This window comes from Pelophylax lessonae (genome assembly GCF_965119305.1).
Source record: "Pelophylax lessonae genome assembly, chromosome: 6".
NCBI lineage: Eukaryota > Metazoa > Chordata > Amphibia > Anura > Ranidae > Pelophylax > Pelophylax lessonae.
In genome coordinates this window covers 109,041,392-109,054,767 of record NC_138773.1, presented here as the reverse complement: position 1 = coordinate 109,054,767, position 13,376 = coordinate 109,041,392, and the positions used below count along the sequence as shown (strand labels likewise).

General features: G+C 44.3%; 1 protein-coding gene across 2 annotated transcripts in view; it reads left to right on the top strand.

The window, feature by feature from the left end:
• POLR3E (RNA polymerase III subunit E) overlaps positions 1-13,376 on the top strand; it is a 100,219-nt gene that overhangs the window by 42,215 nt on the left and 44,628 nt on the right. For both annotated transcript variants that reach the window (XM_082261288.1, XM_082261289.1), the window contains 5 exons: positions 2,100-2,185; positions 4,876-4,920; positions 5,193-5,284; positions 8,568-8,688; positions 10,999-11,080. In XM_082261288.1, coding sequence (XP_082117414.1) covers positions 2,100-2,185; positions 4,876-4,920; positions 5,193-5,284; positions 8,568-8,688; positions 10,999-11,080 — 426 coding nt within the window. The remainder of the gene's footprint in view (positions 1-2,099; positions 2,186-4,875; positions 4,921-5,192; positions 5,285-8,567; positions 8,689-10,998; positions 11,081-13,376) is intronic.

The following is a 13,376-nucleotide window of genomic DNA, read 5'->3' as shown; positions in this document are numbered from 1 at the left end:
CAGGACTTTGGACCCAACAGGACAGTATAGGTATATGTTATAGTGAGAAGGGATTAAAGCAATGCAAAAGCCCCCACTCTAAACATAACAAACAGTAAAGCCTTCCAAGCTATTCCCATGTCTCATTCTGTTGCATAGCCAGTGAAAAATCAGGTTACTCTGAATAACAATATACTTTAGAAACCTAGGATTTAGTTGCACATGTTTGCAAAAGTGTGGAAGCTGCACTTCTTCAGCAGGGCCCTTGCGTGAAGTGAAGCCTTTTCTCTAACTCTAATGGACCTCTATCTTGGAGCATATATAGCAATGCATAATTTTAAGGGTGGTATGCCTGGGGGTAGCTCATTCCTCTTTAAAGGTTCAAGGGCACACCAAAAGCCCAGCACAGCTGAGACCCCTAGCGTGTCCCTGCAGCAAGTCCAGCAAACTAAACAAAAATGGCAAATGCTCCAATCAATTTGTAACTAGCTCTTAGTTGTACATGTAAGGCTTTTCACAAAACAAACACAATACAAAAATTTCCTGCACACTTCCCAAATACCCAGCAATGGAAAATACAATAGTTGCACACATTTGCAAATATGCTATATTACCAAAAGTATTGAAACGCCTACCTTTACAAGCACATGAACTTCAATGACATCCCAGTCTTAGTCCGTAGGGTTTAATATTAAGTTGGCCCACCTTTTGCAGCTAGAACAGCTTCAACTCTTCTAGGAAGGCTGTCCACAAGCTTTAGGAGTGTGTCTATGGGAATGTTTAACCATTCCTCCAGAAGCGCATTTGTGAGGTCAGGCACTGATGTTGAAAGAGAAGGCCTGGCTTGCAGTCTTCACTCTTAATTCATCCCAAAGGTGTTCTATCAGGTTGAGGTGAGGAACAGTTTGGGGATGGCCCCTTCCTGTTCCAACATGACTGCGCACCAGTGCACAAACCAAGGTCCATAAAGACCTGGATAAGCGAGTCTGGGGTGGAGGAACTTCACTGGTCTGAACAGAGTCCTGACCTCAACCTGATAGAACTCCTTTGGGATTAATTAGAGTGGAGACTGTGAGCCAGACCTTCTCGTCCAACATCAGTCCCTGACCTCACAAGTGCACTTCAGGAAGAAAGGTCAAACATTTCAAAAGACACACTCTTAAACCTTCTGGACAGTCTTCCCAGAAGAGTTGAAGCTGTTATAGCTGCAAAGAGTGGGCCAACCTAATATTGAACCCTATGGACTAAGACTGGGATGCCGTTAAAGTTCATGTGCGTGTAAAGGCAGACGTCCCAATACTTTTGGTAATATAGTGTTTGTTTAAGTCACACTGCCTCCTAAGGCCCCTCTATGTAGTGTGTTTCTTAACTCTAATTTCTAAGAGCTTCCATCTTGGAGCATATATAGCAATGAATAAATTGAGGGCTGCTCTAGAACCAGATAGAGGCTAGTCTCCGGTTTCAGTATATGTCATCAATCCTGCTGTATGGTTAGTTTACCTACATAGCATATCAGAAATGCCTTTGTTTTATCTATCTTTAGGATCTTATATACCATAAACGCCAATATTAGAGCAATGACAGTTATGCTCTCCACTGTCAGTGTTAAACTTCCCCATGTGAAGTGGAGCCTTTTCTGTGCACAAATTTCAGTACAGGGATGAGGGATGCTGCTGGCAGGGACAGGAGATTTTTTTTTTCTCCTCTCACTGCCCACAACACCTCCACTCCCAAAAGCCAGCCTACATTGTGTCCAGCAGACCCTCCTCACCTGACTGCCTCTGCTACATAGATTTTTATGGAGCTCTTTGACATCCCAGACCTAAAGAAAAGGAATTTCACTCTGCAGGAAAAAGGTAAATGACAAATTCCTGCTGGGCTATGCTTTTATAGGGGGATTTTTTGGGCTGTATTTAGAATGTACCTGGAGATCAGCATTAAAGTATAATTAAAGGCAGATGTGTTGCTACCAAGTTTAGCAAAACATACAATCATCAATATCTGCCATTTAAAGTAATTTATAAATTCTAAATGCATAGTAGATGCTTCTTAATTGATATCTGTATTTATGGCGTTCATGTAAAGTCTGACTTCAGTTTCTGTTTTTATGTTTTTAACAGGACAGTCGTTCTGAACATGAAAGGCAGTATTTGCTTTGCCAGAATCCAGGCATGACCGAAAACACTGAGCTGATAAAGTCCCCTAGGTAAATATCTATCTCTTTAAGAAAATAACAAAAAGAGGGGCGCACCGACCTAGTGCATTACCACTAAAAACATTTATTAAGATAGTAAAACGTATAAATTATACTCACAAAACAGGTGTGATTACACACATCAACATGATCAATAAGCAATCTCCAAGGTAGCCAAGGCACTGCGTGATGCTGGATGGCATGCAGTGTACCGCATGAAACTGCTATGGCTAGGTTGATGCGTTTTGAGGGCGAGCCCCCTTTCTAGGAGCCATGAAATGCTGCTGACAAATGTTTTTAGTGGTAATGCACTAGGTCGGGGCGCCCCTCTTTTTATTATTTTCTATTAGTTTGTTTTGGATACCCTTGATCCTGAGGTGGCAGCAAGACCACAAGCCATACCCATCCAAGTCCGTTGGAAGCATTTCTCTTCCTTCCATTATACTGCACTTGAGCGCAGGAGAATTGGTCTATACTTTGGAAATATTTCTTATTATCATATGTACAATGCAACACCCAATATTAACCTCCCCCCGTCCGCGCTACAGCCTATATACGGCTGCAGCGCGGACTCGAATTTTCGGGAGGCCGTTTTTAAACGGCCTCCCAGTGACACGCCCCCAGCGCGCTCCCGCGAGCGCGCTGCGGGGAAAATCTGTGTCGGCCGTGTCCCTTGGACACAGCCGATCACAGATCGTGGTGAATGGCCAATCACAGCGGCCATTCACCACGTGATCTGGCCGTCCAATGAGCGATGATCTCATATGTAAACATATGAGATCATCTCTCATCGCCGGCGCTCCTTCCTCACACGGAGCCTGCAGTGTGAGGAAGGAGGGGGAGCCGACAGCCGCTGGGGACACACAGCAATGTAATCAGGGCACCGATCACCAGTGCCCTGATTACTAAAAGGTAAAAACACACACACAGTGCCCACAGTGCCCGCCATCAGTGCCCCCCATCAATGCCCACAATCAGTGCCCATAGTGCTGCTAGTCAGTGCCCATCAGTGCCTGCTCATCTAGGCACTGATGAGCACTGACTGGCAGCACTATGGGCACTGAGTGTGGGCACTGATGGTGCTGCCCATCAGTGCCGCTCATCAGTGCCACCCGTCAGTGTCCAGTGCCATCCGCCAGTGCCCATCAGTGCCGCCTATCAGTGCCCATCAGTGCCGCCTCTCAGTGCCCAGCAGTGCCGCCTCTCAGTGCCCAGCAGTGCCGCCTCTCAGTGCCCAGCAGTGCCGCCTCTCAGTGCCCAGCAGTGCCGCCTATCAGTGCCCAGCAGTGCCGCCTATCAGTGCTCATCAGTGCCGCCTCTCAGTGCTCATCAGTGCGGCATATTAGTACCTCCTCATCAGTGCCCATAAGTGCCACCTCATCAGTGCCCATAAGTGCCACCTCATCAGTGCCCATCAGTGCAGCCTATCAGTGCCCATCAGTGCCGCCTCATCAGCGCACATCAGTGAAGGAGAAAAATTTATTTTCAAAATTTACTCGCAGAAAATAAGAAAAACTTTTTTTTTTTTTCAAAATTTTTTGTCTTTATTCTTTTTTTTTTGTAAAAAATAAAAAACCCAGAGATGATTAAATACCACCAAAAGAAAGCTCTATTTGTGTGAAAAAAATGATAAAAATTTCATTTGTGTACAGTGTAGCATGACCGCGCAATTGTCATTCAAAGTGTGACAGCGCTGAAAGCTGAAAATTGGCCTGGATGGGAAGGGTGTTTAAGTGCACAGAAGGCAAGTGGTTAAAGAGGGCCTGTTATGTTAAAATGATAAATTTGTTGTTGCATTGAAAATATATAGTTTAGTGCTTTTCTTCCTCCAAAAAATCAAACTGTGATCAAATAAGATGAAGACTAAAAATATTACACCCTGCAAATTCTACTTATACAATGCATCAATTACAAATCATTCACACATAAAAAATCGTGTGCATCAAACCTCAAAATATAGATATCAACTAAATGAAAAAATGTGGTGTGTAAATATACTGTAGGTGCTTAAAGTCCAACCACCTATGTGAATCTTCACAAAAATCATTCCTCCCTCCAGTGGGAAAATCACACCATCCCCGAGTGTCCCCTTTCAAACCCACCAAATGCTCACTAAGTGTGCCCTAGCCTTCTTAGATGGACCCCATACACACACGGTCAGTTTTTTCTTTTCACACCACAGTATATAGATGGAAAAGTCAGCCTCTCCTCCAGTAAAAGGTTAATAGGTAGGAAGTTGGCCTGCATCAAGCAGTTTTGGGTTTGGGAATGCAAATCCTGCTTGATGTGAACAAAAGCCTATGGACACACAGGCCCTTACAGTTGCTGACTTTCCAGCTGCCTAAAAGATAATTTGTGTTACCTGGTGGTGTGTAGCACTATCATATAACAGAGCCTTTTAGTTTAATGCTACAATGGTTACTGCAGAAGACAGCAGGCTATCAACATGAATACAGGCAGTTGACCAGAAAGCAACTGTCAAATCTCAGGGAGGCATCTTGGGTCTCGTAGTTATCCATATATTTCTATAATGCAATCTCCTAAAACGAGTTCACTATATCTATCAACAGTATGTCTGCAGAGTTAAAAAAAAAATGGGATAGTTGCAGTATGAAGGGGTTTAGTTACAGTGCCTGTATAAAAATGGTTATAAAGTATTTGCAAGGGAATGTAACCATGTCTTCATTTTTCCTTTGCTTTAGTGAATACCTTCAAATGTTGATGCCTCCCAGTGTGGAAGAAGAAACGTAAGCATTTTTTGTTTTTGCAAGATTTGTTGTTTTGCAATCATTTCAAACAATAGAAATAATTAAAAAAGGGCATTGCTTTATGTGCATTTACTAGGGATAATCTTCCTGTTCATTACAAAGACTTCAATGAAAACCTGGCTGGCTCTCTCTCTTTTTTTTTTTTTTTTTTTATGTTTTCATTTGTTGCATAACGGTAATGGCATCAGATATACACTAATGAAATGTAAATAACATTCTTGCTGAAAGTGATCATGTAATTTCCCCTACAGAGAGAAGCCTGTTGCACCTAGTAATGTCTTATCTATGGCTCAGCTGAGGACTCTGCCACTGGCTGACCAGATCAAGATTCTGATGAAAAACGGTACATACAGGGCGGGGATTTTACATATCAGAGATCGTTCTAAATGTAAAGCCGCAGAAAAGAGTATTGTACAGAGAAAGCGCTGTTCGTATTTTTTACTTTTTGTGTATGAATATTTTATTAAGTTTCATATTTCCATTTTTTTTTTTTATTGATAAAGATATAAAACTTTGACACAGTAAACAAAATGCTCAACATGAGCGTAGGGAACAATGAGGTACAGTACAAAAGTAAAATTCCAAGACAGCAAATGTGCAGCAATCTACATCATTACACACCTGATATACATGTTCCGTAATATATAGACTTAGGGCTCTTTCACACGGGCGATTCGATCAGATCCGCCTGTCAGTTTTTTAGGCAGATCTGATCGGATCCTCCATGCAGCTCTATGGGGCAGCGGATGTCAGCGGAGACACCTCCGCTGACACCCGCTGCCATCCGTATCCGATCCTGTCCATGAAATCTGGACGGATGGAAACCCTTTTTTTCCATCCGTTCGGGGATCGGATGAGAGCAGACAGGAGGTCCGCTCATCCGATCCCCCATAGAGAGCAGCGGGAGCTGTGACACCTCCCTCTCCGCACTGCAAGCGGAGACGGAGCTGTATTCCGCCGGCTCATCGGGGATCAGCGGATCGATCCCCGCTGAGCAGCACGTATCCGCCTACGGAGGCAGACTGTTTGAAAGAGCCCATAGAGTTATGAAGGCTAAGAAGAAACAGAACAAACATACATATTGACAATTGAGCAAGAACAGATTTGTGGCATTGTTACTCAATACCCTTAGCAATTTTTTTTTTCAGGTGTTAGTTACGGTAAGAGGAGAGAAACACCACGCATCCCAAACCTTATTCTACTTGGGCAATCACTATGTTCAAAAATGAGTTTTTCATAAGGCAACACTTGATTTACCAATTATAGCCACATATGTATGGAGGGAGGTGTGGGTTGGATACTTTTAAACGCTACAGCCTTACACGCTAAGAATAATGTTTTCATTAACATAATTTAAGTATGTCTCGGCCACTGTTCTTCATCTAAAACCCCCAAAAAACATAGTGGGGTGCACGGAACCATGACAGATAGGACTGCAGACAGTACATCCGTTACCCACTGCCATTACCTTGCTATGACCGGACACAGCCACATAACATGTGCAAAGTCCGCCCGCGAACAAGTACACAGAGTTGCATGTAGCGGTAGGCAAGCGATGGATTGTATGCAGTCTAACTGGGGTCAGATATGATTGATGCAACATATTTAGGTGAATTAATTTATTAACAGCCGGGGATACAAATAGATGAGAGGAGCGAGCCTCTTCCCAATCCACGTTGGACAAATTAGGGATGAGTTGTTGCCATAATGGGATATGTCGCTTACCCAGCACGGTCGTAGGTGCCTCCACTGCTACCAACACATGTTAAAGTACATAAGTGAGATAGGACTTGTCGGTACCAGCCAGTTGGTCAAATGGCACAGTTGCCCAGCCATTAGTAATATAAATTCAGCTGCGCCATTCCTGCTTCAACCCTAGATAGAAAATAGAAAGTTTGAGTTTTCGTCTGTTAGTAGCCCAAATAAAAGAAACAAATGTATCCAGGGTTTTAAAAAAGGATTTAGGCACTGAGATAGGCATATGAGATGTCACATATAAACATTTAGGTAAAAGAATCATATTTATGAGGTTAATTCTGCCTGCCACAGACAAGGGGAGCCATGGCCCAGACATTGTTTAGTTTTAATCATCTGGATTAAGGGGTCCAAATTTGCCTTTAAAGCGTCCAAGGGGGATAATGTAATAATAATCCCCAAGTATTTGAACGAGGACACTACCTGTAGGGGCTTGGCGAGTTACCACAGGGTAGGGCCTGAGAGGAAAAATGCATCAACGCCGATTTCTGCCAATTTTGAGGCCTGAATAGGTGCCAAATCCATCAATTATTTGCATTTCTGCTCCTAATGAGGTGGATGTGTCCCGCATATACAGAATAAGGTCATCTGCATATAGACCTATATCAGCCCTTTCACCCTTAGTGGTGATGCCCTTCAAGAGGAAGTAAACCCTCCTCAGGAAGTTGTACCTATAGGTAAGCCTATATTAAGGCTTACCTATAGGTACTGTAAATATCTCCTAAACATGCACCGTTTAGGAGATATTTACCTTTAATGCAGCCAGTGACGTCACTGGCGCATGCGCTCTGAAGGAACGGCAGATCGTGCCGTTCCTTCAGAGCCCCGTGCCGTGACCGTCGGCTCCCGCGCGCGTGCGCGGGACTGACGTCACCGCGGCTCCGGCCAATCAGATGGCCGGATGCCGCGATCCCGGAAGACGGGCGACTATACATGTCGCCCGTCATACAGGTAAGCGGACGGCACGGCGGGGGCTCGTTCTAAGGTAAGTATTTCATAATGAGCTACTATGCGATGCATACTAGCTCATTATGTGTTTCTCTTTCAGGATGTAAAGAAGAGAAAATTTTTTTTTCTCGGTTTACAACCTCTTTCAGGAGAGGAGATTGCTGAAATCTCAGTGCTAGGGTCTCAATAGCTACTGCAAATAATAAAGGGGACAGAGGACATTCTTGTCTGGTACCCCTGTAAAGTTGTATGATGGGGATAATAAACCATTGACTAAAAGATGGGACGTGGGATCCCTAATAAAGAATAGAGACCCATTTTTGAAAGTTAGTGCCAAAGCCAAAGGAACGCAAGCATAAGAAATGGCCACTCTATCGAGTCAAAGGCTTTTGTAGTGTCTAACGAAGCCAATGCCTAAGATTCGGGCAAAAGTTCTTTAAGCTGTACTATAATTTGTGTTCTACGGTTATTGATGTTGACTTTCCTGGCATAAAGCCAGTTTGGTCTGGATGAATTATACTAAGAATTACTGCATTAAGTCACTTAGCCAAGATTTTCACAAGAATTTTATAGTCTGTTCAATAGAGAAATTGGACGATAAGACGCACAGTCAGCTAGCTGGGTCCTTATCAGGTTTAGGTATAAGGACCACAGTGGCCGAGTATATGGTTGGTGGCAATCTCCTCCTCCTGGAAAGCGAAATTTGGAAAGGGCTAAGCAATTAGAGCAACCAATCAGAATGCATTTTGTAATAGTTTGGCATGAGGAAAGCGATGCGTGACTGGTTACTGCAATTAGCTCTTTGACAATGCACAAAATATTTAGTAAAGCCAAAAGGCTCTGTATTCTACATACAGGTAAAATATGTGGATGTATTTGAACAGCAATAACATGTTCCACTATTCTTTTTACTATCAATACAGTTAAGGTGATACCTTTTGCAAATCTTATGGGCCTAATGGCAGCAGGAACAGAATCCATTACAGTTCTTCGATGTATACAGCAGGTGGCGTTGTTGGTCCAAGGGAACTGGGTTGTTAAAAGGTAAATTGATTTTTTCTGTTTAATGGACTTTGCCTGAAAATGTTCTGGATATCTTCTTAGGGACTTGTTTACTAAAAATGGTGAATTGAACATTGTATGTCAGTCTTTGAACAGTAAATTACTTTGTGTGCGTACAGCTGTCCAAACAGGCTTACCTTTCTCAGCACAGAATGGCACACCTGTATCCCACTTGACATTGTGTATTTTTTTGTAGTGCAGTCCGTTTCCCAGTTTATGTGCTAGTTGTTGGTTTACTTGTACAAAATAGGGCACAAATGCTGAAAAACTGTTTCATAATTGTTGGACTCTGTCTGAGACTGTGAAGTAGCCACTACTCATGCAAGTGTGTTGAACCATGTTTTTTTGAATGGGGTGAATGAGACTAACTGTACATCAAGGACATCACAGTTCACATTGGGGAAAATGGGAACCTTAGTCTTTAATTGGCATTCTCTGTCTGCATCTTACTGCAAATATGATTTGTCCTAGAGCTAAAATACCAAAGCTAACTAAAACTACACGAAAAAAGCAAGGAATCAAGGATAGTTTTCCTGTGGCCTGTACACCTAAAGCACCCCTTTTTTTGTTATGTTTACAGAGACCGCTTCCAAATGTTACATAGTTACATAGTAGTTGAGGTTGAATAAAGACAATAGTCCATCCAGTTCAACCTGTGTAGGTGTGTGTGGACGTATTCATTTCCCATACCCCTGAATGTTTTGATCCTTGAGATCTACGGCCAAGAGTCTTTTAAACGTAGCCATACTCCCCGCAGTTACCACCATTTGTGGAAGAGAGTTCCACAATCTTATTGCCCTTACTGTAAAAAAAAACTAAATGCATTGAATGGCCTCGTGTTCTCATGCATTCCTTGCGACTGAATAGTTTTTTTTCTATGCTGAGATCACCATTGAGGTATTTGTAAATTGGTATCATGTCCCCTCTCAGGCGTCTCTTCTCCAGGGAGAATAAATCAAGCGCTTCTAAGCGCTCTTCGTAATTAGGGTCCTCTTATCCCCTAATAAGTTTAGTTGCCCTTCTCTGGACTCTCTCCAGCTCCAACGCATCCCTTCTGAGGACTGGCGACCAGAACTGGACAGAATACTCCAGATGCAGTCGGACCAGTGTTTTATAAAGTGGCATGATTATAGTTTTATCTCTGGAATACATCCCCTTCCTTATGCATGCCAATATTCTGCCGGTTTTGGCAGCTGCAGCTTGACATTGCATGCTATTGCTAAGTCTATCTTCTACTAAGACCCCCAGATCTTTCTACATTTTTAATACCCCCAGAGGTTCCCCCCTACCGTGTATTCTGCTTTTATGTTATTAGCCCCTAAGTGCAATACCTTGCACTTATCCACATTAGACCTCTTTTGCCATGTATTTGCCCACTCTGGTATTTTGTAAACTGTTCAGTGATTAAAACCCCACCGGTTCATAATCGTTAAGCAGATACCTCTCTGATTTGTCTTCTGAGACCCATTTACTGTTTGTTCACGTTCTGCAGACTTGCATCTTATACTTCCTTGAGAAAGTGAAGGCGATAGTGTCAATCACCGTGTGCATGTAAAAGACACCTGTCCTTAGTGTGACGGTAATGAGTTTTGGCGTACATCCCTGGACAGAGATGAGGGCCTTACTACTAACTTTTGACAAAAAAAATCTATATGTGCACATCAGTAACAGCCATGTTAGGCTGCACAATTTGGGATAAGAGTTGTGTATTTTTTTTTTTTTTACGGTCTTCCTTAAAGCGGAGTTCCACCCAAAAGTGAAACTAACGCTCATTAACCCCCCCCCCCCTCTGGTGCCACATTTGGCAACTTTCAGGGGGGGGGGGGAAACGGGTACCTGTTTTTGACAGGTACCCATTCCCCACTTCTGGGAGACTGCGCTGTCCCTCAGAAGTTTGGCCCCCCTCCTCTTTCCCCCCACTGCTGAGCTAATCCAAATGCACAGCGTGCTTTGCGCATTAGGGACCCTCCCGTGAAGCCGTAAGGCTTCACTGTCATGTTCCCTTACCGGCAATGGCGGCGGCAGCACCCGACAGCCGATGGAAACATCGGCTGCTGTGCCGACATCGCTGGACTCCAGGACAGGTAAGTGTCCTAATAATAAAAGTCAGCAGCTACAGTATGTGTAGCTGCTGACTTTTAATTTTTGGAGAGGGAGGCTGGAACACCGCTCTAATGTGTTCTCTTCACCTATTAAACAAAAGAAATGTATAATTTTTGGGTGTAGAACTGTTGTTGTATGAGCTGTGCCACAATGTGTTTAAAGAATTTTTCTTTTTCCTTTCCTGTCCAGTGATGTGTTGTATCCAAAGGAATCATCAAGCCCGCACAGTGGGGTTCCAGCAGAAGTTCTATGTCGGGGAAGAGATTATGTTGTAAGTGTTCATTATAAGCAGTGCCAGGCTTTACTATTATCAGTGTGCGCAGGACAAAAGCTTGTGTGTCCAGATTGCTGCTTATATTTTCAGGTTTGGAACTGATGCTACAGTTGCACTGCTGCTTTCCTTGTTGCTCTGCCAAGTGCAGCCATCATTTTTTGCTGTTGATATACAGGTCCGTCTCAAAAAATTAGCATATTGTGATAAAGTTCATTATTTTCTGTAATGTACTGATAAACATTAGACTTTCATATATTTTAGATTCATTACACACAACTGAAGTAGTGCAAGCCTTTTATTGTTTTAATATTGATGATTTTGGCATACAGCTCATGAAAAACCAAAATTCCTATCTCAAAAAATTAGCATATCATGAAAAGGTTCTCTAAACGAGCTATTAACCTAATCATCTGAATCAACTAATTAACTCTTAACACCTGCAAAAGATTCCTGAGGCTTTTAAAAACTCATTACTCAAAACCGCAATCATGGGTAAGACTGCCGACCTGACTGCTGTCCAGAAGGCCATCATTGACACCCTCAAGCAAGAGGGTAAGACACAGAAATTTCTGAACAAATAGGCTGTTCCCAGAGTGCTGTATCAAGGCACCTCAGTGGGAAGTCTGTGGGAAGGAAAAAGTGCGGCAGAAAACGCTGCACAATGAGAAGAGGTGACCGGACCCTGAGGAAGATTGTGGAGAAGGACTGATTCCAGACCTTGGGGGACCTGCGGAAGCAGTGGACTGAGTCTGGAGTAGAAACATCTAGAGCAGTGGTTCTTAACCTTGTTGGAGGTACTGAACCCCACCAGTTTCATATGCGCATTCACCGAACCCTTCTTAATTGGAAAAATAAAATGTGATTTTTTTCAAATTCAAAACATAGGTATATATTATTTTAGGTATATATTTATACATAGGTGCACAAAATGAACAAAACCATTGAGAACAAAGAACAAAACCATTAAAACATGATTTTCACACAAAAACAAAAACATAATAATGAATATTTACTGCAAATTAGTGTGACTTCTGCTGTTGTCTTTCAGAGACCAGTTCAGAAATGCGCAGCTTTATTATCTTGGCAAGTGCCACTCTCATGTCATTTTCGCAACAAAGTCTGTTCCTTTTCTTTGTTTTTATGTCCAGCATACCCCCTTGCAGCAGGCCAGGGTGAGGAGAGGTCCCCCATATAGATCCCCCCTTACAGCAGGCCAGGGTGAGGTCCCCCATATAGATCCCCCCTTACAGTAGGCCAGGGTGAGGTGAGGTCCGAGGTCCCCCATATAGATCCCCCTTACAGCAGGCCAGGGTGAGGTGAGGTCCGGACCCTGGCCTGCTGTAGGGGGGATCTATATGGGGGACCCCAGAGTGACCTAAACTCACCCTGGCCTGCTGTAGGGGGGATCTATATGGAGGGACCTCACCCTGGCCTACTGTAAGGGGGATCTATATGGGGGATCATGTCCCCCATATAGATCCCCCCTTACAGCAGGCCAAGGTGAGGTGAGGTCCCGTCCCCCATTTAGATCTCCCCCCCCCTTACAGCAGGCCAGGTTCCCCATAAAATAGATCCCCTTTACATAGTCTTCTCAGTGTTCTCACACAGTCAGTCAGACAGTCAGTCACTAGACTAGTACAGCCAGTACTAATCCAGTCCTATCTCTTTTTTCACCTGTGTCCCGACTCCCGATCACAGGCTAGGTTTTCCTCCTGCAGGCTGCAGCACCACTGTCACCACTGGCTCTCTGGCCTCTCTTCTGCGGCTGCCTGGCCTGGTGGTTCTCTCCCACGCTGCGCTGAGCGGCCGCTGCACGGGTTTGTCCCCCACCACTCCACAGCGAGCGACGCCGGCTCCGGCTGGATCGGATTCGGCCGGGAGCCGAGCTGCACAGCCAGCAGTGAGAGTGAGCCAGGGGCAGAGAGAGCTGCGAGTGCGAGCAGACTCAGTGGGTGGCGGCGGCCAGCCTATCATGACAGAGTGAGTGACATGACACTGCAGAGCAGATGCGCCCCCCCCCCCCCCCAAGATGTTGCGCCTGGTGCGGCCGCCCCCCCCTGCACCCCCCACGCTACGCCACTGGATGTTATGTATTTCCATGATGGCGCAGAGCGGGAGCGGAAGGATATGCCCGAAACTGCAGAAATAGTCCCTGACAGCGAAGTGGTACTAGCGGAGGGTGTGCCGAACCCTCGAGACTGACCCACCGAACCCCTGGGGTTCGATCGAACCCAGGTTAAGAACCACTGATCTAGAGCCACCATGTACAGGCGTGTGCAGGAAATGGGCTACA